At 38.7% G+C, this 26518-nt stretch overlaps 1 protein-coding gene across 3 annotated transcripts in view; it reads right to left on the bottom strand.

Moving 5' to 3' along the window:
* Nucleotides 1-11377: 11377 nt before the first annotated feature.
* Nucleotides 11378-26518, bottom strand: part of LOC124154017 (cytochrome P450 6k1-like) — a 47196-nt gene continuing 32055 nt past the window's right edge. For all 3 annotated transcript variants that reach the window (XM_046527490.1, XM_046527491.1, XM_046527492.1), the window contains exons 4-8: nucleotides 21202-21398; nucleotides 19627-19840; nucleotides 17547-17768; nucleotides 15784-16035; nucleotides 11378-12904 (exon numbers count right to left, since the gene is read on the bottom strand). In XM_046527490.1, the coding sequence (XP_046383446.1) occupies nucleotides 12717-12904; nucleotides 15784-16035; nucleotides 17547-17768; nucleotides 19627-19840; nucleotides 21202-21398 (1073 nt within the window). In that variant the 3' untranslated portion in view covers nucleotides 11378-12716. The remainder of the gene's footprint in view (nucleotides 12905-15783; nucleotides 16036-17546; nucleotides 17769-19626; nucleotides 19841-21201; nucleotides 21399-26518) is intronic.

Raw genomic sequence — 26518 nt, 5'->3', positions numbered from 1 at the left:
CTTTAGTCCCTATATAAGTACCATTCTCTCCCTCTGCCTCTGAGCTTATTTATGTCAAATGTTAATGGCAAGTTGATTACCTATTTATAAGATGCTAGTTGTAGATATAGTCCCGAGCTCCTACTTTTGTCTTCCATTTTCTACCACTGATTCCTGTAAATATACGAGAATTATGTATTTAAATGATCGTAGTTAGTAAAAGGTTATTCACCTTTACTCGAAATCATAAGTTAATACCTAAATTGGGTGTATTTTTTAAAAATCCAGACCAAGAAAGAAGTTCATTGATGCTATGGAAGTTTCTGTCGTGTTGACTTGTCGAGATTATTTCTTCTTCCCGTAACCGCTATTCGAAGATTAAATATCGTACTTCGAATAACATATAATATTTTACCTTCAGTGGATATTAAATATCGCTCTATTATCAATTTATATTTATTCATAAATTTTCGATTCAAGACTTAGTTCTTAGGGCATCATTGACTTGAACGGGCCTCATACTAACAACACTTTTGGTGCAGTTTTCCTAGTAATTTACGATAGTTTCTCCATCACTATCGGTATCCAAATCTGGTCTTCACATAGATAGTCATTTCCCTTCCTGTCGACTTATGGGAATTCTCGAAGGATTTCAACCCTATTACGGAAATCTAGAGCTGTGTTTCCCCGCTGCTCAATCACTATGTTTATCAAATAGGCAATGATAACCCTTGCGTTAACGTGAGCGAAACATGGCTTGATGATGGAGTTATGTTAAAAAAAACCCATGAACTAGAGGATTTTATCATGGGAATAAAGCTGGTAATGGAGGAACAGAAATATCAATTACTATTCTTACAGATTCCAGAAAGACCTTAGAACTAGTTTTGTCGAAATATTGTTTATCTTCTTTATTCTCAATTATTTCACCATTTTTAGCTTTTGGCAATCATCTTGACGATCCTCAATGAGTCCGTGGGGGTAAAAATTTCGAAATAATATTAATTGATCTCTATTTTGCCGATAAACTGAAGGAAAACGAGATTGTCCCACTCAGACAGCATTGAAAGGGAAAACCAAACTCTTTTATCAAAGGGGCGATGATGTAATAAAGTCAACCGGTTTCTGCTTTGGAACTGCCATGACCTTTGAAGTAATCTATTCTTCTTTGGCTTATTTGTTTAGTTCTCCAGTTTTTTGTATACCCCAACGTCCGTTTGTTTTTTCTGTTAAATGGCGCACTTTGGGATTATCTGGAGTAGCGATAAATCTGTATATTGTGCCAAGAGCCAAGGAAAACTCTGACAGAATCCTTCAATTTTTCGTGTTAAACGTGTGTAATAATGTTTAATGGCACTGCAATGTTTATGAGTAGATACCCTCTCTAACTGATATCAATCGATTGAGGATCGAAGGATTTCGAACTTGAGAGCTGACTTATTTGAAAAAGAATCTTGTTCTTCAGGAAAAGAAAAAAATCTTCGTTTCATTTCTGCATCAAGGTCAAAGGGTCAACTTTCAGTTTTACCAGATCGTGTTAAAAAAGCTGTGGAATGAGTCAAAAAGTGACCACGGCTGCGGCGAGGTTTTTCTCGGTTCCTTCACCTTAACAATGTGGCTGGCCGCTTGACCTTGTCAATTTGTAGGTTCTGTACCAGATTTTTCAACGTCTTGTTATCCCCATTCCCATTTCATGGTTCCGATGTTTTTTTTAATTTCCATATTGAAAGGGCACTTTTTCAGCACTGGGAGATTAAAGGTATCTTTTAAAATCTAACTTCCTGGACTGGTCGAAACACCGCTCATTAAGTATGGAATTGCTTGCCAATGCACCTGAAGTTTGCTTAAATAATTATAAATAGGAATGTTTTTATGGAAAAATTAATTAATTTTAAGTGGCTATTTTGTTTTTACAATCGACATACTACTTCTCGTAAAAAAATGCAACAAAGTAATGAAAAGAAAATATTGACCTTAAGCTATAAATCAAATTTAAATATAATCCAAATGTTTTCAGGAAATTTACCGGCACGAGATCAATGGTACAAAGAATCATCGTTGTTAGAGATAGTTTACGTATCATCTGAGGCTAATAAAGTTTCCAGCAATTTAAAAATTAATAATTTATAAAATAGTTTTTCGTATATTATGAACCCGCGTGTTTTTCTAAACATTTCATTTACTCGCGGAGCAATGTGGAATTATGATGTCATCGCCATTGAGAATTTTTTTTTCAATCTAAAATTTACATTTTAAAAGCCAATTCACGATAGCTTCACTCATTAAAATTACTTTGGCTGCTGGTTCTGAAAAAATAATCATAATGAAGCATTTGAAGCATCAAGACTCTACATCCCTTGATTGCAATTTGTGATACCATAGAGTAAGTATATTCTTACTCTATGGTGATACGTACCCTCATCAGAATTTTTCGAATTTATTTTTTCGGTTCCGAACACCTTTCCAAATGAACGAAGTAGATTCAAAGCAAAAATAAAACATTCTGACTTCTCCTACTCTCTAATTAATAAGAAAAATCATTCGTAATAATTTTCGCCCATTTAAAATCTGTGTGACTTCGTCGGTAGTCCCATATACTTGATGGGAGGCTAGGACGTGCCACGTTATTATATCACGCCCCTTAAAAGGGATCATAAATTTCGCCTTCGATTTCGAAAAGTTGAGAACGCATTTTATTAAGAAAAATAAGGGTGCTTTTATTTTTTAAACTTGAATCAGATTCGGTGTTTAAAGAATTTCATGAAGAAACCCATCATTACATTGCCCCTTGGCCGTCACATGACGAATGAAAGAATTGATATGCATTCATTTTTTCAATATCCAGTATTTGAATTCGGATGATGTTTCGAGGAGAATTTCCTCGACTGTCAGCTGTCCCTCGTGCCTGTCTTACTGTCGGGGAGGAGAAACTCGCCGCCCCGTGGTGAGAGCAGGAATCCCTTTGAGGTGGGGCGGGGTGTCATTCCTCAATCCTTGGTGCTCGGCTGTGAGTGACAACCGCAAACTTCGACAGCAGGCATATCCGAACGGATCGGATTACATGAAGACGAACAGGATTTAGCAAAAACCTTCTATCGATTAAAAGTTCAAAGATTTTTAACTGTAAGGAGCTCCTGCAGTGGTGGTGCTACTACCAAACCCAAACGGACAACTCAGGAACTAGCTTCGAGAAAGGATCATGGGACACAGCATACTGGGATAGGAAGTTACTGGGGGCTGATGCTAAGTATTAATTTATCGGTGTAGTTAAAAATTGACTCTGTATTTGGAAACAATGCAAAATTGAGACGCTAAAAGTTCTATTTTTGTTGATACAAGATAAAAAGCCCAATACCATTTTGACTTGAGCCAATGCATCGAACATAAAGACACCTGAATCATTTCATCGTGTGCCTCAAAAGTGGGGACAGTGTTTTGGATAATTCCTCATGTATTACTTCGCGATAATTTTATTTCTGCCATTTACTTAAAGTTACCTTGCTATTGTAGATTTTAATGTTAATAAATGGGAACAGCCTGGTTAGGTTATTTTCCAGCACTATGCGAGCATATTTGCACTACTATTTACTAAACTCTCTTTTCTAATGTTAACTACAGTGAATTTAATCCCATGCGGGTTTCCGGTACGCGGTTTTAACATTATAATTGATATCATGATTCGTCGATGGTACAATGCTCCATTTTATGAGGTACATGGGAGGGTACATGGAACTAGGATTAAAATATCAACGCCTTTATTTCCACTAGGCCAATGCTCCCTCGCACGCGGATTATCGCAAGTTGGTACGTGCGCGGATTGTAAATAACCGTCACCAAATACACATATTTCCGTATCAGTGATCGAGTAGGATTTCATTTGCCTATCTTTTACCCAAACCTAAATCATAAGTTCATAGATAGTATTGCTGTCCAAGGATTGGTATACTTTGGCCCTCCAGTATTTTCTATCCTAAACTAATTCATTCTACTCCCTGATTTTCTTATTCCTTGTGCACTACTTCTTTATCTGCCCCAAATACATCAACATACTTTCCGGCGAGCCATCTCTAGGGTGTTTGACTGGGGGTGATATCACCAACATGCAGCATGCAGGAGGACCGCCTCATGCACACCACATGGTCATTAAATATTACGCATAATAACAAAAAATACGTGCACATTCATGAAAAGGCAAAAATTGCCAACAGTTAGTAATCTCTGTGGCAATTCCATGCAAGATTAGAAAAATGGAAAAAAATAAAAACATGGAGTGGGTAGACCTTGCGAGCGAATTCTTCTTATCGAGACACCGTTGCTATCCTTAATAGTAAGAGGACTCTGCCTCTGTACGTCTGCTTCTTGGTCTTGCTTGGGGGGATTACTATTCATTTTTCCCTGCATTACGTTCCTCACATAATTATTATTCCTCATGGTAAGCTCTAAAAACTAGGTTCTTTTCTGGAATATTGTGGTAAACCTCCCCTTTGTGGTAAACCTCCCCAAGAGCAGCTTTTTTCCATTAAGAATATTTTTATTTCTTTTAACTTAAGTAATCAACTGCACGATCCTCAAACCCAAGTTTCTTATCGAATTTTTTCTACTCATCTTTGTAGAACGATTCCTCGGTCATCTCTGCCGTTCTCTTACTTCATTTATTCTTCGGTACACCTTATCGTTTCTCACCCTATCCGTCAAATGTCAATTTCAGCTACCGCCGCCAGCACCTTGTCTCGAAAGCATCTGTTCTATAAAATACATGAATTTAAAAAACCGATTTATTTTATATTATCAATATATACCATGCATTTTTGAAGACACCAGAGACTCGGAGGTTGCGCGCTAGTCTTAGATGGCTTGAACAATTAAGAATATATATCGTAAAGTATGACATGGAGAGCATCATTAAAGAAACCGCAATATTTCCAGGTCCTATAGAAACGATAAATCAAGAGAGATATTTTGCCGAATGGATAGGTATGGAAATTCGTTTTTCCCCCGAACAATAAAAGACTATTACAAATGCAAGGCATAATTTCGTTCTTATTTGTTAACCATACGAAGTAGTACGTAGATGTATTTGGACATACTTATGCAAGGTTTACTGCTAATGGGAATATATTGCCCATGGAATTATTCGTAAAAATACAAGCGGAGCCGGCAGTATTTTGAGTTCTGAGACGATAGCTGTGTGAGAGGGAAAGATAATTTACTGGTATGTGGGGCAGATATATTACTCTAGAAGCATTCTGTGCAAAGTAATATTTTGGTGGTATTTCCTCAAGTGACAGGTATATGATATCAAAAATTTCACAGAAATATAGCGTAAAGTGATCCTGGATACTTCCTGGTGGCACTCTGATGCGGATTGGGCGGTCGAGATGTATTCAATCGTGGTCGAGGGCATCATGAGCCTGTAATATATATTTTGTCTTCGGTGGTTAGTTTTTTGCGGTTGCATGTCGAGACTATTGAATCAAAAATTGACAAAATAAAGGTATATATGAGGTGTGGCTCAGAAAAGTATTCTCAGCGATATATTGAGTTGAATAATCTGTTCGATTACTTTATTAATATTTATTTCCGATGAATAAACTAAGGCAGGGTTGGATTAAGTTCTCCGTTTATAATACTGTAAACATATTCTCTTTAATATAAATTGTAAATAAATTAAGGCAGGTTGTCTCCCATGGCCCCCTTTGTGGTAAACCTCCCCAAGAGCAGCTTTTTTCCATTAAGAATATTTTTATTTTTTTTAACTTAAGTAATCAACTGCACGATCCTCAAATCCAAGTTTCTTATCGTTTTTTTTCTACTCATCTTTGTAGAACGATTCCTCGCTCATCTTAAATGTATCAATCGCTCTTCTCATCCAGATCCAAAATGGCTACAGTATACGCATCATAATCCTTTTTCAAAGTGACCCTTTTTTATTGCTGCTGAGGCCTTCCCCTCCTCATGGAGAGACTCCCTATGAGAAAATTGGGGATTTTAGCCTTCTTTTACTCTGCTGAAGCATCTTACTGTCAAGATGGCTTTCTATTTTTAACATACGGAAAATCTGTGAAGCATTCTCAGTTATGAAATATTCTTCCATGTCTGAAGGAACTGCAAATCATGGTTTCGCTAATAGTGGCTCACATCCCCTTGATTATGATGTCCCTTTGTCGAGATGGCTGACCTTCTACTGTGGTTTGGTCCGTGGCAACGAGATGGTTTTTACCGCAAGCCACCACAGCCTTGAGTTCATGTATTGCGTTCGGGTATTTCTTGCATTTTGTGTATTCCTGGCTCAACCACGGTAGTGAAAAACCACAGGACTACTTCAATAATTTTTCCTGTTCATTCTGATTGTGTGTGGAAAATGAAATTGATCCTCATTTTAACCATCCATTTCCCGATTCTCAAAATATCAGCGGGCGAAACATCGAGGTTCCGACTCTTTTTGTTGGAAATGGTCTTGGAAAGTTTTGAACGTTATTTGTTTCCTACGTTCATTCGCCAGTTGTGATGAACATTATTCCTTTTTTTATATTTATTTTGGATATCCCACGACGCCTTATATACTTGATTGGGCGATAGCTTTTTTCTAAATTATCTAACTTGCAAATGAAAGGCTAAATTAGAGGGGTAAATTTTTCTCTTTTCCCATACACCTATAGAGTAAACGAATGGGATTAAATTGCGAACATGGTCATAATAAATTACCTGGCATTCTGCGTTTTTCCTTTGAATCATGCACTTAATCGAGGACGTCATATTCCTCAGGTGTTCTACCTAAAATCCTTCGACTTAGGCTGTAGGTGTCTATCTATCTACCGATTTGATCGATAGATTTTTCTTCTTCATAGGAAAATCTACTAAAATTGGTAGCATATTAATTGCGTAAGCTTGGTTTCTCTAATAGTAGGGCCCGCCCGCCTTGTGACGGTGCGGGACTCCTCATCCCTTCCCTTCCTTCCCTATCCACTCCCCGGAGGCGTCGTCGGGCTCTCATCGCGGCGGCGCGGCGCCTCCTTTCCTTGATCCTTCCCGTCCTTCCCCTTCTGGTGGTAGAGGAGAAAAGCTAACGCTTACAGTCCCTGCCCCAGGAGTGTACCCCGCGAGCCCGTCCTAAGGGTTTCGTTCCACCTGTAGGTGTCTCTCTGTTACTGTCCCTCGCCTGGCTCTTTGCCACAACTCTTAACCTCATGAATATATTTCATTCCTCTTACTCCCTGTTTAATTCCTTCCACCAATCCTTTAAGAACGATTGTTCTTTGTACCTTTCCTATAAGGTAATGCTCTGGAGTCATTCCCAGGGAAATCGCCGTGCGCCATGTTGTACTTTCGCAATACAGATTATCGAATTTTTTCATTGTATAGGTGCGTCTTCTTCTTGTGAGGGCATTTTCCTGCAGTGGTTTTTTTTAAGGACGAAAGTAAAAATCTTTAGGTTTTTCCCACGTTTTTTCACATCTTTTTGCACTTGGTAAATATAACTTTGTTCAGTTTGAATTTTGTTTGTTGTTTTTTTAAAGGATAGTCTTAAGTATCTTTTGTTATAATGTCACTGCATTAATCACCAGAGTAACTTAAAAATGCATTCTTCTGCATATATTTAATGTATGACGCCAGGTTAAATGGAATATGGAACTTTCTAATCACAATCTCGCCAAATCAAGTCGAATTATTATTATATTATCAATATCATTCATTCTCAAAAGACTTTTTCAGATATATTCGCCAGGAGCTGGCAGCTGCAGATGTTTTCGGAGGATGAAATTTTCTGGAAATCTCATGCCTACTATTCTTATACTATTTATACTATCCTCACTATTATTCTATTGAATGATGAATTTAATCATCAATTTTATCTTTATCGGCATTGTTTTTACTCCAAGAAATTTTATTCAGCATAACTCATACCTTGGTTTACGATTAAATAGTTCGGACAATCCATGAAGTGAGGGCAAGGAATTTAACTTAATTTGGGTATTATATTATGGAATGTTATCTAGTTGTCTCTTTCCAACAGCCCCAAGTAGTTTCCTCACCTCTTCAGTCCTTTCCAGCCCTTCTGCATTCTTTCCACCAATTGTATTTTCTATAACCCCTACCATGTCTTCTGTCATTTATCTGTTACCTCCTCAATTAGGTTGTTTTCATTATTTAATGAGGAATGAGTAGTATTTATGATCAACTCTTTTTTTGACCGAGAAGGTCGCAATTGTGTGGTAGCGTATCGAAAAGGAATTTTTATAAGGCAATAATGACCCAGGAACGTATTAAGGTCGCTGTTTCGAGGTTCATTAATTTTCTTGGCGCATCTGTGGTATGCAATATATCCCAGCGATTCAGATATTCAGCGATATGCCTGAGATCAAGTATATGTGCAATAGACGAGTGGGTTTAAGATGTTCAGACATAATATTGAAATATTTCCGTTAAGTTGGGGCAGTAAAAGTTTCATTAAGGAGCCACCTTAAGGATTACGATCTTTTCAATTTTCTAAAAAAAATACGGGTTCGGTCGTCTCCCTCTTAATCAGCCACTGTGATATCCATGATAAATAAAACGATCACTGGTACATACAATTTACATCCTTTTAATCGCCTCACCTCCGACCATTGTTCCAGATCATTATGCCATCATCTCTGTAAATGACATTGTGAGTGTGGAAATTATGTGTGACCGTTTAAAGTACTATAGCTATAAGTTTGGCTGAATTGCTGGCTTTCCTATCATTCATCGAAAACCTAATCAACCTCTGAAAATGTTGGGTGGGACAAGTGCGCAAGATTCTTCCGCAAAACACTCAACCAGCGGCAACTTATTTTTACACCGCAAGCAGTACGATGCAGCTCTGTGACGAGGCCGATCGATTTGTTTTGAGAATGTGGAAAACAAAATCGGGAACTGGGTTAAAACCTGCCCCAGTGGAGGCCCTCAGGATGTGTACGTGTGCATTAGGCTGCGATGCCCAGGTCTCTCTTGACCTTCTGCTCTATGCTCTTTGTCAGCTCATTCTCCCTTCCGGAATGAATAAAAACACTCCACGATTGTAGCTATAGCTCATAACGAGACTTATCTATTCACATTTCTTCATATCGGGGCTCCGACCGAGGTTATTATTAGGCTTTTATCCCACTTGTTTTGCGTGCTTTTTACTTTCCCGGCAAGTTGTACTCTTGAAATAGTTCAAAGTGTACCGGGACTAGCCGCGGTGATAACTTTTTACGGGAGTCACCCGCAATGCACAATCGTGTATACGCAACCCGGTATACTTAGAACTAGTCTAGAGCGAACACCTCTTTGTGTTCTATGTCCGGGCCTGCTCTCCGGCTGTGGCGCTGTGCGCACGATTTGGACTGCTTGTGGCATCATATGCTCAGCAGTCCAGCAAAATCTTGTCCGGTAGTGTCCGAAAATATCCACAGGGAATAATGACGCCTCGGTAGCTTAACTGGCTAAAGCACTCGACCGGAAATCGGGGGATCCGGGCTCGAATCCCGGTCAAGGCGAATGATTTTTTCTCTGTGGATCTTTCGCACTCTTGAAGTAATTTAGGCATCGACTACGGATCACAAGTAATTATGATAATTATAATTTACTTGTACCAAACGTCTGAAGCTATTCGATTGATGCATAATATATGGACATACACACACAATTATATCTAGGGTGGTATAGATTAATGATTTAAATTTGCTGTCAACTTGGGACACGTTCCCCATTCTGGGTCGTATGTTATTTGTGATGTTTAAGACAAAGCCGGAGAACCTGATAGTACTCACCGCTGGTTTTATGCAGAGAAGGTACTGAACAACATTGTTATAACCCCGATTGTAAGATTTATGGACCGTCGAATAAAAAAGGCCAAGGTCTGTCAATCTGTATCCTTTTTAGAATCTTATTTTACTTTCTACTGATCTAACCTCGGTTTAAAATCATTTTCTCCGTCTGATCTTAATTGTTTCCGTAGTTAAGCCAACCCAAATATTCTCGAAGCTCCGCTGACCACTCACATCCCATTTATTTTTAGAAGAAGACCGATTATCATCTACGGTTGGTATCTCCGATTGATCTAGACGAAAATTTCTGCTGTGTCTTTAAGTCGAGTGATTCCGGTTGATACATTTACTGATAAGCAGTGGCTAGAAGCAAAAAGTAAGTCGAACCTTGGATGGATTAGCATTCAGTTTTCTTTTATAACGTTAAAAAAACTCGGCAAAAACATAATGGTAAACGAGTTCATTAACTTTTGTTTCTTCTATCGCGAGCATCATGTAGTTTTCTGTCCCATTGCCTTGCAAAGTTGCCCATCTATTTATTCTATTGATCTGGTGGTCGTCTGGCTGGTCGTTTCATTTTAAACACATTTAAATTACTGTGATACGTACTTAAAACTCACAAGCATTTACATGTACAACCAGTTAATATCGCCTGCTTCGGTGGCGGAGTAGTCAAGTCCTCGCTTGCCAGACAAGAGGTCTCGGGTTTGAGTACCGCCTGACTAGATTGCCCGTAACCAACGCAAGGTTGTTCTTGGACGGTTAATTGGTGAAATGTTTAAGATTTCCCAATGTAAAAGGCCAATATGTGCTGTTTTCGGTGATATGGAAATGAATAAAAAATAAATAATTTAAAGATTTCTTTCGAAGGTACGAGGTGTGATCTACATGACGCGTAGTATGACTTGATGAAATCACTGCTATAATTGTGGTTGGAGGGCGTAGAAGTTCAATGGAGTGGAGCATGACATGGCGTTCTGAGGTGCCAGGCACAGCATGCCTCAGGATTTATCTTATCAGAAACAAACACTGAAAACGGTACTTATAGGCAAATAACTTCACCTAAGAGTTTGTTTTCAGTGGAGTCGAAGGCCGGCATTATTTATATTGTGTAAGTCAGGGTAAGTCATGGCTTCAAGTTCATGGCCGCTAATGCCGAATGAAATTGAAATCAATTTATTTAATTCCTTGACTTCTTCGAAGCATAAAGCCAGTTTCAGGCAATGTAAGCCTCCGATAAGTGGAATGTTTATTCTCCATCCATTCATTCCTGATGGCGAATAAAAACTTTATTTTTGTTTGTTTTTGGTCACTTATTATTCTGTTGTTCTTATGCATGCGACGTATATTGACTTTGGTAACTTTCCTATTGTTAATTGAACTTTCATTTTTTTATTATTGCTCAGGATTGAAGTCGAATCGATCGGAATTGGATCGAGTGGAAGACAGTTTTTTTTTCTTTTCATGTCCTCTTTTCTTCAAAAATGATATGATAATTTATTCTTTTAGAACAAATAGATGATTGATATATTAATACTATATTTTTGGTAGTCAGATTTTTACTGTAGGCGGAAAAACATTTACTTCTAAGAAATAATACGCAGTAACATAAATGATAAAAGCGATAGTTAATTAATTATGGCAAAGGAAATCTTATATTTTTATAAGATCAATATAAGATGTGTTCATATTTCACAACAAAACAAATTATTTGTCATAAAAAGGTGAATGGAGTTATGCTCCAACTCATCAGTACATACATGTATCGATTAAATCAAAAATTACAAAAATTACAGTAATAGTATAAGTAAATGTTAAAAAATTTGGAAAACGTAGTAATTATTTTGTTATCCCGGGAAATTAAATAATAATGATAGTTAATTCTTTATTTTTTATCTTATACGCAATTTGTATTGCCTTTTCTCAGATTTTATTGTATTTACGATATTATTTATTTTTTTGCACCTGATGATGTTTGTTATGTGTTCTTCTAAGGTTTGAATATAATTTAAAATGCCCTGAACGCAGCAGTGGAAACGGATTTATATAAAACGGATATATGGTAATTTAGTCATGCATCATGGCCCTAAACAGAAAAAGGACCATTTTTGGAGTTGTAAAAGAGATGAGTACAATATTATTTCTGCTGTTTCCGGCTTTATTTTAAGTAGTAGAAGAGGTCAGATTGTAGAGGGAAAATGAATCACAGTGTATATATCCAACCGAATATTCGCGTAGAAATTCTTAGTAAATATCTACCGTATAATATGGGCGACATATATCAATTACCTCATTTTAAGTAGTAGAAGAGGTCAGATTGTAGAAGGAAAATGAATCACAGTGTATAAAGCCAACCGAATATTCGCGTAGAAATTCTCTCTCGCGTAGAAATCTTAGTAAATATCTACCGTGTGAAATGGGCGACATATATCAGTTGCGTGTTGTCTTAAAGTACATTTTTTTTAAAATTATGTTCGGCGTTTGAAATAACCTTTCTCCTGGATGTGGAGACGCACAATATTTTCGCAATTATTCGGTAGGGTGGTATTTTGAATTTGAATATGGTGGCACGACTCTCCAAAATAAAATAATAGTCAGGGTTGATAGTGTTCTAAGTTCTAAGGAGTGCTCTAATTTATAGATCGCATATTTATTTAACTGTCACCAAGAAATGAGACAAACATAAATATAATGAACGAAATTCTTTTTCAAAATTATTGCAATATTCGTGAACACTAGAAGAAAAATATTAGAAAATATCTATACTTGCATCTTGTTACGAAATCATATTTCTATGCTCCTTATTCAGTGCATACTGCTCTATTCACCTCGTGAGGCTTTCGAGAAAAATACTCTTGTAATATCCACCTCGCTCCTTCATTCGGCGACCAGTAACACTGGAATCGCGTCGAAAATGTTTTTCTCCACATTTTAGGAGGAACCTTATTCCTTTAGGCAGTAACATGGTCACAGCACGGTAGATGTTTCCCTCTTGTGCACTGTCAATAATAGACCTTCGTCTGGGGCGATCAGGAAGGAATTTATGTCGAACGGGAGCTCCTTCATTTCTTTCAACTTGTCTGGAACTGAGAATCGCATCTTGGAGAGGATATTGATCAGGCCGGCTTTGATCTGCATCTGCGCGAATCTCATTCCTGGAAAGCATAAAAGTCGGTATTAAACGTATGCAGTCAATAGATACTAGCCCACTCAGATCTTCAATCCTGAGGATGGTTAAAATATGTCAGGGTGGAGCTTACCCTTAAATTAAGTCATGTGCATGAATATTTCACACACTCAGGGTAAGGAGGTCTGCGCGTTTGGCTGTATCCCCATGAACAGTGAGGTTTGCTGTTTCGGAATCTTGTTGAAAATTTGCACAGGAGAAATCCAGGATTTAAACCTGAGACTAATCTGAGAGTAGCCGAACAGTCCTCTTGGTAAGCAATCTGACATCTCCTCCATGCTTACACCAGCCATATATGATGGGCTCAGTATAATTTGCAGTTGAAAGGTGAGAGTTCTTTGCAAAACCGATTCTGAATGTGCGACTAGTTTTCGGATTAGCATATAGTACGTTGATCTATCGCTATGGGAAGTAAATTAAGATGATGAGTTGGCTAGTTGAGCTGAAGAGGGATGATAAAGGATAGGGCATTATGATCACCATGAATAACTTACACCCATAGAATTACCTCATTTTGAACATTTTATCATTGTATTTTTGAGAAGATAGCAAAAACAGCATGGAAAGAGTTGAATGTAGGAATCTAAATAGGTCAATAATTCAATCCGTTTCGATTCACTGCAGCCAAGTATTTGTTGTGTTAGTGGCAGCCAATTGATTTATGTGATTAAATATGAATATATTTGGTTAGAATATTATATAAAACATTAGATTATTGGGTTCTCTTGTTTGGAATCACGCCGAATGAGTAAAGAAAGGTGTGTTAAATATAAATCGAATGAGGTTGGTATAATATTTTTAATTGTGTAGTATGTTGGAGGAAACAGGGAAGAGATGAAGAAGTCAGTAAGGTGGCTGAACGATGTTCCGATGGAAGTAAGGATGTTGAGGTTTAGCTCAGTGACCGAGGGAAGAATGCTGGGCAAGAATGGCAAGGAAAGGTGACATAGATTTTTTGAACATTTTATTAATGCATTTGTGAGAGGATAGCAAAAGAAGCATGTGAAGAGTTGTATGTGGAACTCTTAATGGGTCAATGAGTCAAGGCGTTTAGATTCACTGATGTCCAAGTATCAACTGTGTTTCTGGCAGCAAATTGATTCAAGTGATTAAATCAGAATAAATTTGGTTAAAAGATTATATGAAACATAGAATATTATGTTCTCTTGTTTGGATGCAAGCCAAATCAGTCAAGAAAGATGTTATAAATCGAATGAGTTTTGGTATATTTTTTTTATTGTGCAGTATGTTGGAGGAAACAGGGAAGAGATGAGGAAGTCGATAAGGTGGCTGAGCGATGTTCCAAGGGAAGTAAGGATGTTGAGGTTTAGCTCAGTGACCGAGGGATGAATGCTGGGTAAGAACGGTAAGGAAAGGCGATATATATTTTTTGAACATTTTATCATTGCATTTGTGAGAGGATAGCAAATGAATCATGTGAAGAGTTGTATGTGGGGCTATAAATAGGTCAATGAGTCAAGGCGTTTTGATTCATATATGTCCAAGTACTTATTTTGTTGCTGGCAGCGACTTTTTTCCTTGTGATTAAATAAGAATAAATTCAGGAAGAAGATTATATAAAAAATAGATTGTTAGGTTCTCTTGTTTGGAAGTAAGTCGAGTTATTCATTAAAAATATTTTACAAATTGAATCAGGTATGGAGTAATTTGTAACTATTGAAAGAACTGAGATATGTCACTTTTCTTCAGATTTATAATTGAAAGTACGACCGGTTTCAACCGTCAGGTCATTATCAAGTAAAATGAGAATTTTTCGTTCCGGAACGGTATACATGCAAAACGGGTGGAAGGGGATGGTTTGGGAGGAATGGTATGCATGATTGGGTGGTGCGCTTGGGGAATGGTATGGCAAGGAGTGGGGAATGGCCAAAAAATGTTTGTTCGTCCCTTTCCACTCGACACCAATTCATTTTGCATAAATACAGCTCCGGAACCAAAACTCCTAATTTTACTTGATAATGACCTTTCGGTCGAAACGCGTCGTACTTTCAATAATAAACCTGTGGAAAAGTGCCATCTCTCTGTTCTTTCGATACTTACAGGATGTCATTCCACTATATCTCGCCTGCTTCTCTTACTTTTATGGTGTAATTTACTTACTTTTGTAGTCTGTTGAAGGAAAAAAGGAAGAAATAAAGAAGTCAGGCAGCTGAATGAAGTACTGAGGGCTGTGAGTTTATTGAGGTTGAGGCTAGTGACCGAAGGAAGGATTTTGCCCAACAATGGTAAGAGAGGGCAAACTAGATGAAGAAGTGAGATGAAATGAGGTAAGTATATGAAGGTCCTAAGATGTAATTAATGTTTGGGCTCTGAGATATAGGCGTGGCGTCGAAGGGGATTGTAGACATTTTATCTTTCATCAATGCCTGCAATAAGAGGATGCACCACTCCTGTTTGACCGCTTGCATTTTGTCTTCATTTCTCGACTCTTTCCTTTTTTAAAACGTACCAACTTGAAACCTTCCGGTACAATTAAGTGGGAGATTTTTAGTAATTGCTTATCGATGAAATATGAGAGACACTGAGGTAAAATTACCCATATAAAGAGGTAAAAATTTTGTATTTTACGTTCAGGTGGTATTTAAAAAGGGTCATAACTTGTGCCATAAATGATTCAAAATGATGGAAACATTTTTGAGCGCCTATAATGCCAGGGTTTATCAGGCTGATCGAGCGGTGGGAAGGTGTAGACAATGCGGTGGGAAGGTGTTATGTTTACAATCATTGGTCATGTCCACCAGCCACCCGTGAGGAAAATGAAACACAAGGTGGCTGTACCTTGGGGCTCGGTGATGGGATGGACTTTTCGACCACAGGGTTTCTCACCTATGCATATTCTTGGTCCCTCCCCAAACGGCATGTAAGTGCAGCTTGGGCGGTTATCCTTGGTATCCTCGCCGAATCGCTCTGGATCGAATCGGTATGGGTCGTGATAGTACTTGTTGTCGTAGTGTATGCCCAGTACAGGGACTATTACACTCATGCCCTTGGGGATGACGAGGTTGTACTCTGGGTTGCGGTACTCCTCCGTACAGTACCTATCCAGCACGGCAAGGGATGGATATTTCCTCAACGTCTCTGGGAGAAGAAGAATATTTAGCGCTGAGGTCCAAGTTTTATGAGGGATGGCATATTTTAATATTTTCATGACATAACTTTAAAGTATTGTTTTAAGGGCGCGAAGTGATGAAATATTAAAAAAAATTATCGTAATAGGGATCACGAAATTTACTGAAATTAAGCGGCATAATGTTTGTGCAAACATTTTTTTAGAAATAACTCCGAATTTGAAATTTTATCCTGTGATTGCGTAGGAGTTCTGGGATGTAGAAAATACCTATGCATCACTAATTAGCCATGATACTTACGTGGTGTGCTTAATTTGGGTCTCTTTGTTATTCTCACTAAAATCAATGCAACTTCAGATATTTATTCGGTGCCTATGGTGGAGCGAGAACAAAAAATACTTTGACATTGTACGTGTGTTATTTAAGAATAAAAATAAAAATTCAACGCTCAATGAAAAAATGCATCGGCTTAAATTCAATGCCTTGTTTTTTCAAACCTTTTCACGGGGAAAATATCTGAGATAAGAATCCAGTGATTTTTCATGAAAGGTGATGACTAACATCATATCACCAATACAATACCACAGATATTTATGTAGTTCTCTTTCCTTCCATCGATTTAAGGGTTCGTCGTGTCATGGTTAACGATGTTATCAGACTCAGTTCTTGCATGAACCCTTAGTCCATTACCGTCCAGCATTTTTTTTAGCTGTTGCGGTATCGGCCCAACTATTTATTATTAAGCTAACATGGCGTTGCGATAAAGCAATGCTAGTGTGACGTCGGAACAGATTATGATTCAGGCGTAGAAATAATTAGCGTGAGAAAATAAGAGTTGACTTCAAATTAAGGCGATCCACATTATATCGAATACCAGTACTCTCTCTAATGGCCAATCAAATATTGCAATGTTGCCCTCGGCGTAACGGTTATTCACTCGTGCTTTATCAATTATATATACGCACACCAAAGTACTCATTAATTAGGCGATTGAAAGTGGCACAGAAAGTTAAAGTATGGCTTGATCTAGAAGAAGACGTGTTTAGGAGCCAAAAGAAGAAATCACGCCATTTTAATTGTGCATTTGTTCGTCTCTAACGATCACTCGTCTTTATCATTGGAGAAAAAGGATGAGAAATTATTTTTATTTTTTCTGCTATTAAAGTTAAATTAATTGTGCAGTTTTCATCTTCTAATTCATTAAAGACATTCCTACATTTGCTAATGTATTATTTTAAGGGTTTTTCATATTGAACTTCGCAAAACTATGTATTGATCTAAGGTTTGTACCTCAAAATATTTTTGACAAATTTTAGGCTCAAAGTCTAAATTTTTGTCATATTCTTCATTTATTCCTACAAAAATGATTGCTCTTTACTTATGAAGTCACAATTACTGAATATTAATTTTTAATCGTCAAATTCGATCGATTGATGCGAATTTCTGAAGCTTTAAACTTTTTATGCGGGTATAGTTTTCATGCATTAGCAAACTGTATATTATTTTTAATTCATCACTCACCGTTGACCACCTTGTCCAAATACGCCATGCTTCGGAGTGCATCGTAATCGATCTCTCCGTTGTTTTTCCTCAGTGTCTCGTCTATTTCATTGATGAGCTTCTCCTGGCAATCGGGATTTCGTGCAAGTTCCAGCAGGGCAAAATTCAGTGATGTGGCCGAAGTCTCATATCCGGCGGTGTAAAAAACCAAAGCGTGGGCTACAAGTGAATCTCCGCCAAAATCTGCAATAAAGCACATAATACTATTGTAAATCGCAAAATTAGAGTGATTTATTTCTAAAAATTAGTAGTTGTTTCATTTGTCGGGTATGACTTTTGTAGGCGGTGATGAGCTTGACGTTTCAGACTCAAAAACGTATTTTTGAATGATTTTAGTAGCATTTGGAAAACATATGAAGGTTGGACGACTCGACCATGGAGAAGACGGGGCACGGCGGTAGCAACTGACTCAGTGGATAACATAGTAACAGAAGATAACAATGATAACATACCCAAAGAATAATTAGGATCGAATTCAAATTGAAAAAATAGTTTAAAAAAGCAACATCACTCCTTTAAACGTTTTAGAATGTTTAAATATTATCTCCATTATTATAAATGTGAGGTATAGTCACAATTATTTTTAGTATTTCTAAGGTTGCATTTAATCTACTCTCTTGAAATCTTAACTTGACATTGAATTTAGTGTCAACAGGGTTATCAGGGTCTTATTTTTCATTGGGAAATAATTCTTACACGCCATTTTGTCATTCATCACAATGACCGCTTGCGTCAATGCGGTGCAAAGAGATAAATATGAAGTGATAGTTTAGATAAATGAAGCATGAAGCGATCTAAAAAAATTAAAAGCTAATTAACTGAAAATACGTCTACTTTTAGAGTAATTAGAAAATTAACCTACGCACTAAGGAGTGTTTGTGCATTTACGGAAAAGGATGCAGCGAGTTACGTTTTAAAATTAGGATCGATAGGTTTATATAAGTGCGTGACAGATGTTTAATCAATGCTTAAATAACGATGCTAAAGCTAATACTTTAATACACATTAATATATGGTAATAACAAATACCAGAAATGCCTATGTCTGAGGAAGGACAATTTGTTGGACGGTTTTGTGCGAGTCCAAAGGGAAAAAAATATGAAGAGATGGAACTACGTACAGGACCAGAGGGATAAAATTTTTCTGAAACGATTCTGATGTGGGGTTAGGAACGAGATTTTCATTTGCCTTGAGGATGGGTAACGAGTCGCTATCCGAAACATCGGATGCACCGTAGTCTCTCACCTGGTGTAGAACCCGTAAAGAGTTCATGACAAGTAATATAATTTTTGGTTTTTTCCCGGCGAACAATTGCAGTAAAGATTTCTCTGCTTCTTACACCAGGTCAGGTCCTCCATTTCTCCTTCCAACGTTTCTATGGACAACTCGCCCATCGTCTTCAGGGATTCAGGAATCCAATCCAATCAGGAATCCAACGTTTCGATGGACAACTCGCCCATCGTCTTCAGGGATTCCTTGAAGACGATGGGCGAGTTGTCCATCGAAACGTTGGAAGGAGAAATGGAGGACCTGACCCGGTGTGAAACCCGAGAAAACTTCACTGCAGTTCATGCCAAAAATTTTCATTTTACCGTTATTATATCCGATGCTTATTTTTACAGCATCATATTTATATTTCATCGACAATATGTGGGAGAGATACGTGGAAAGTTTATTATGCCACCTGACACTCCAATTTAACCACAATGAGCGCTACATCTCATACCCATTCTATTATTTTTCAAAGGGCGGATTGAGTTACAAGTGTGATCATTGATAGCGCGACGAGCTTCTTGACAGGATTCTAACTTTTTTTCTTTTTCCTTCACGAAAGAGTGCTGAATCGGGAAGAATACTTTGTAATGGTTCAAATTTATTTTCCTCCTTTCAAACAGAATTCAAGATTAAAAATGAATTATTTATAATAAGAACTCAAGAATGAATGTAAGATGAATTAAAAATAAAAAGGCCAAAAAATTTAAGATATCGGGTCTGGAGAAATGACCCTATTTTTCAATCTGGTTAGTTGGTATCAACTCACGCTCGGATATTTTCATCTTGTCCACGTCTTGCGCGACGGCAGTTTTCTTGTCATCACCAGTTTCGTACACTTTTCCGTTGTTCTTCAGTTGAATCAGCATGTCCATGTAGTCACCCCGCTGAATGTTCTTGTCCTCCCGCTCCTTGACTACACCCCACACAAGATGACGGAAGAAATCTGCCACATCTTTCGTTATGAACACTGATCCAAAGATCTGAAATAGTGATACTTCTAAAGGAATATGGTTTCAACGTTATGAAAAGAATTGTTACAGACCACGAGGAATATGGTTAATATATATTACTCAATATTCAAATAGTTGTGTAATATGTGACCGAAATATTTTGAATTCATGTACAATAACATTATTTCTGTAGCTCACCAAAGATATTACGACGCTTATCGTGACGCTGCGCTGTTTATACCGTTTTGGCAATCAAACCGGGAAAAATGAATAAACAAATGAGTAAATAAACGTGCAGATCTCTTTTCTTATTATGTCCACGGCATAAATCTACAAATTTCGTGAATATCCTTCAATATTCCTAATATACATTCATTTATCATGTTTCGTTTAAGATAGTTTTGCACTGATCCGGCTATCTGGAATGATAATTATACATTCCAACTGAAGCGTTGATAAGGATGATTTCCCGATGCATTAAAAATTCGAGTCGATAGACCGTAAAATCTATGCGTCATACCCATTGAATAGATAAAATTTTAAAATAATCGCTCCAACTCTCGTTGGCTCTCAAGACTCAGATAGCAGTTAAACAAGCGAAAGAGTACTGCGAAAAATTATTTTGCTTGGTGAGAACCCCCGAACAAAAATATTTAGTAAATCATTGTGAAAACCTCCGTATAAATTGTGTCCAAAACTCATTTCTTGCAAAAAGCCCATTTACATGATAAATATCAATATTAATGTAAGAAGACAGATATCGTAGTGAATGCCAGAATAAGTAATTCCTTTTAACCTAAGAAACTAAGTACTATATGAATAGAGTTTTATGTGAAATAAACAGTGGAATGTGTTACAACATACCTTGCATTGATACTTTTTGTGTCGATAAATAAATAACTTTCAATTGCTAATGGCCGATATTGAACATATTCACAGAGAACACCGATAATTAGCGTCAATTTACAACATTAATAACTACTGCTGAATTTTGACATTTTTCTAGTTGCTAAGATAAAAAATCGATGAAATCCTTTTGCATGATACAATTTCAACACTCGCCCTCAAAAAGAGTAAAGTTACAATAATGGCCGCTATAGAATGCTCCATTTGCCATAAAGAGGCCTCTTCCACAACTTTTATTTCATGCTCATCCTCAGGAGAGAATGGCGTAACTACCGAAACCGGTCGCTTTTACATCAAATCTGGAGAAAGTGACAGCAAATTCTTTTATTGATATTGTGACATAATTTCATCTTCTGAAAGATTCAAACTTTGACTTTATAACAACGCCTCGTCGAAACAGTATTGTTTTTCTATCATTAAAATGCCAAATGACTATAAATAGAAACGAACGTGAGCAATTCCTTGCGTATATATAACGTTCTCACCCTCACGAGGGATGAAAATTGTAAAATAATCGCTGTGTCCAGGGTGTGCCGGAACGTCCTCTCGAACACTTTGAGTCCCATGTTGAAGAATTCATTGCCAGGGTCCTCCAGTGCGTTGGTTTCGATGCCGAAGGCGCAGGAAGCAATCACGTCTGTGGTGTAGCGAGCAGCATGGAACTTCGCGTCTATCTTTGGATCTATTGGGCGAAAAAAATAAGTATTAGAATTTCTTTAATGAATTTATAGCCATAAAATATTATTTACCTCCTGAGAAAAACGGGTATTTTCAAATGCTGACTGAAAGGTATTGTAATATATCTTTATTTGATTAATCACACATTCCGTGTTCTCAGGCAGTGTAAAGATTATGCGATTGAATTATTTTCTGAGGAAATTTCGATTGAAATAACACAATCGTAACATATTAAGGCATGTACACTTAAGCCGCCGTCACTGTTTCTCCTCTGGAACTACATCTGCTTTTACCTCCAGCATGTAAGATTTCCACTGATAAGATAATTTTTCAACTGCCTATTATTCTTAGAATGATTGAAGTTAATCCAAAAACGGAAATTTTCGTTTAGTGGCATTAGAAATCCACTGCAATTCTTCATACATAGAAAGGAATACAATGAGTGGAGTATTAAAAAGCACCTGTTTAACCTTATAAATGTGAGTGAATAAAAAAAATCTCCAGTTGTGGGTTGCTTCCGGATCAGACCAGCTGGTAGCTGCTAGAACCTGTGCAAAGTACAGTGTGCGCGCGGGCTTTGGTCTCTTATTAAAAGAATTTAGTTAGCAAAAGCAACTTTGTCAATTGAAATGTACATGGATGTAGGTATTAATCGATTGCTTCGTTTGATAAAGGAACATAACACATTTAAACCATTTTTAATTGGGCATCGACCAGCGGCGTAGCTAAGGGGGGGGCAGAAGGGTCTGGACCTCCCCGTAATATAAAAACACAATTCTTTTCCTTCATAAAAGAAAGAAACCTTTCAGTGCACCTCTTGCAGTGCCCAGCGATCGCATAATGAGAGTCATTCGTAGCAATATTTATTAATTTTACTTTCTGGTGATTATTTTCTGTCACTAATATATCTGTTATCCACACGTAAACGTGAATGAGACCGTATTGCATCCTCCCGCTTGCCGCGTCGCCGTACTCTCCGCCGCCGCCGGCCAGAACCGGAGTCGTCCGTGCGTTCGAAAAAACGATTTAAAATTCGGGGTTGCAAATTGGTGCAAGGTTTGACTTTAGATTCGCAATATAGAAGCTTCAAAGAACGACATGATATAAGTTACTTAGTGTAAGCCGGTGACAATGTCTACTTTTTTTCTACGTTTATGTAAAAAAATGGGTTGAAAACAGGCTCCGCCATTTTGCTATGTATCTATGGTTATTGATGAAACAAAATCTTTAAAAACCCTTCAAATGAAAGAATAAGAAGTTTCAATTAAGATGGTATAACAATTTTGTCGATAAAACTATTTATAAAACCACTGCACGAGGATAAAGTCGGCAATTTTCAGAAAAAATCGAGGGTGGTCGTTTTTCGCTAAATTTGCTCAACTTTGACCTCACATATATTGTTAAAGTGAAAACACAGGACCAAAATAATCTGGGTAGTTATGCACAATTTATTTGAGAATGTGTATGCGAAGTTTCAACTTCCTAGCTCAAAAAAAGCTCTTCCTAGCTCGATTTTGAGGTTTTGGCCAGCTTTTTTCGATTCTAGCCCACTGTGCGCCGTCACTGTTTCTCCTCTGGAACTACAACTGCTTTTCCCTCCGGCATGTAAGATTTTCACTGATAAGATACTTTTTCAATTGCCTATTTTTCTTAGAATGATTGAAGTGCCAAAAACGGAAATTTTCGTTTAGTGGCTATAGAAATCCACTGCAATGCTTCATACACACAAAGTAATACAATGAGTGGAGTATTAAAAAGCACCCGTTTAACCTTATAAATGTGAGTGAATAAAAAAACCTCCAGTTGTGGGTTGCTTCCGGATCAGGGTTCGTATTCTGTATTTCGTCGGTACAGCGCCGATCGGTTTCCCTATCAAGCTCACCGACTGGACATCATTCCGTACCGACAACGGTTTCCGTACCGACGACGGCACTTTCAGTGATTCTGTAAGGTCGTCGGTTTCAAACCAGTTGGTACGATTCCCCATCCTTCCCAAACAGGGAAAATCCGAATATATCCGAAGTTTGAAGTCATCTAACGTGTCTCCACCAATGAAAGAATGGTAAAAACAAGTGAAGACTCATTGGCACAGTTTGTTGGCGTCGTTTTAAATCTTTTCATTCGCGGAAATTACGACTTATTGCTAGATTAAGATAATCGATACTGGATAACTTGTTAGCAATGCTTATATAATGTGTGGTAGTAATGCCGTGCCTACAGAATCGAAGGAAACAATATTACAACATCACAATATAGTTTGTATGAGATGGAGATTGTTGTTGCTGGAATGAATTATTGAAACTATCCTTGAGATCGTAGTTTCTTTTTTTATACATTGGTTCCGCATATTGCTATTTATTCATGATTTGGTGATATATTTGTCATTAAGTAAGTTCCGTCTAAATGTTATCAACGGAAGGTTATGCCATTGGCACCGTAGCAGACGAAAATCATATATCATGGATCGTGAGCGTAGGATTCAAAAGCAAATGTAAATGTTATATTAGAGGAACAAGTAAGGAAATTGTTATAAAATATGGAGCTAGGAGTAATTAAAAGAAGTGTAATGACGATGAAGTAAAGAAATTGTGATTGCGTGAGATACATATGTACAAGTTGCGCATTCCAAGTGAGAGAAAATGATAATATTGCGGTAAGCGTCAGACTTATTGACAAATATCTTCTTTTATCGTCAAGGGAATCAATGGCTGACGATAAAATGAAATATAGTTTAAAGTATACCGGGACTAGCCGCGGTGATAACTATTACGGGAGTCACCCGCAATGCACAATCGTGCGAAAGATCCACAGAGAAAAAAATCATCCGCCTTGACCGGGATTCAAACCCGGATTCCCCGATTTCTGGTCGAGTGCTTTAGCCAGTTAAGCTACAAGTGTCCGGTCCGGTAGTGTCCGAAAATATCCGCAGGGAAGAATGACGCCTCGGTAGCTGAGCTGAACGGACGTGTGTCATATCTCCGGGTTTGTGCCGAAGGACGAAAAATCCCCGGGCTGGGACGGCCCGAGTCCGTGGCTTCGCCTTTCGCCTCGCCGGCTTCGGCCGCCGTTTCGCCCGTATCGGGCCAGTTTTTTCCATCGGACTTGTGGAATTTCAACATGGACATGTGAAACCATCGTGAGCTGTTGAAACAAATCAGTGACTTTTAAGGTGACGACGGGTTCTTCTCTCTTGGTGATATCCAGTTTTGTTTCTTTTTGTTCGAGTGAACTTTTTTGTTCTTCCGTGCGCGAGCGGAGCCGCGCTACGTGCCTGCCTGGGCACCGTTTGTGCCAGGCAGGAGAGTTTTTCTTTGTTTCTACGTTTTTATCAAGTACTATTATTATTTTTTTTTGCCCCCAAGCTCTGTACGATGGCCGTACAGAGGCTTAACACAATGCTAATTGCGACCGACGAGTCTTTCAGAATTCCGACGCCGCTAGAGGTCCACCTGTTTGTCAGGGAAACGCTGGGCCTCGCGCGTGAGGAAGTCTACGGGATCCAAATAGGGTATAATAGAAGAAACATATTTTTGAAACTGACGAATGCTGAGACATTGAAAAAGACTTTAGACGAAAAAACAAGAAAGCTGCCCTTCCCTTCGAAGGAAAACCAACTGACAACAGCACTTATTGACATGGCTGACGAGACGCCGACGACGGTAAAGGTCATGTGCCTCCCCTTCGAGGTCACGAAGGAGATGGTGGAGGTCGAACTGAAACGGTTTGGCAAAGTTATCGACATTTGGGAGGCGCATTGGCAGGGGTCAACGAACTTCTATCTTGGCTCGTATACAGGCTCTTTCTATGCGAAAATCGCGATTGAAAGAAACATCCCGTCATACCTGTTCATCGGGGGGCACCGTGCTTTGGTGACCTATGACGGACAACGGAAAACATGTGCCAGGTGCCATCAGGAGGGGCACATGAGAAGAAATTGCCCGCGTAACGACGTCGGAAGGAGATATGCCGACGTCACAGCCATTCCAGCCAGACAAACGCCCGAAGACGACGAAGACACGATGGCTGACATCGCGAGGGACCTCGCCGCGATGGAGGGTGACCCGTCATCCATGGCAGCCGCATCATCGAAGCGGCCTCCTTCCCCATCAAACGGCGCTCCGGCCGAGGAATTGGTGAAAAAGAAGAGAGTCGAATCGTCCAGCAGCGAGGCGTTTTTGCCTTCCCCACCCTTGTCAACTGAAGCAGCTTCCCAGCACTCCTCCGCCCGTGATGGGGGTGAGTCCTTCACCCCGCCCACCGCCCCCCCTCTGCCTGAACACGTAACCGCCCACGACGAGAAGGAGTCTCTTTCCCCTCTCTTCCTTGCTGATGAGCAGCACAGCGTGACGGCCGCCTTTGAGTTGCTAGCGGAGGAGGGGGCTGTAGGGGGAGTTCACTCGCCTCCCCTCTCGCCCCACACAGCTGATTTCTTGGAGAGCGGTATTGCCGTGAGCTGCGACCCCTCCCCTCCCCCCTCTCCCCGCCTTTCTTCCCCGCCTTCCTCACCCTCTCCGTCACACATTAGTGACACGCTAGTTTTTGACACCCTGTCGCAGACTCCCCGCTCCCCTTCCCGATCACTCTCTCCCAGGACCGAGAAGGACGATACCTTAGACGATACCAACCCTAAGGAGCAGAGGTCGGTGCAGCGTCGCAGCCGCTCCCGGAATGGCAGCGCCAAGAGACAATCAAAGGAGAAGAAGGAAAGGAAAAAAAACAACAATGGAAAAAAACAAGGTACTTAGCGGGTTCTTCCCCATTGGTTTCAAAATGTTAGTTTTTTGCTTAAATATTGCGGGGGTGTCTAACCCCCTGAAACTTAACGTAATTTATAATTTATTCCAAAATTTAAATGCAGATGTCGTTTGTCTGCAAGAGGTCATGGAGGGAGTCAGTTGGCCGGCCTCTTTCTACAAATCTTTTTTAAATTGTGAAGGTCCTGAGCGTGGCACTGCCTTTTTGGTAAAAAAAAATTTAAAAGCTTATAATTTCAGATGTCATCCGTCAGGTAGGATATGTTCCATAGGTGTCGAGGGCGTACACGTGGTCAACGTATATGCTCCTTCTTATGTTGCTCGGAGGGCGGAACGTGACGAATTTCTTACTGACACGCTGCTCCCGTAT

This window comes from Ischnura elegans, chromosome 2, assembly GCF_921293095.1.
Source record: "Ischnura elegans chromosome 2, ioIscEleg1.1, whole genome shotgun sequence".
Lineage (NCBI taxonomy): Eukaryota > Metazoa > Arthropoda > Insecta > Odonata > Coenagrionidae > Ischnura > Ischnura elegans.
Note: the sequence above shows the minus strand (reverse complement) of the source record. Positions and strands in the feature narration are given on the sequence as shown.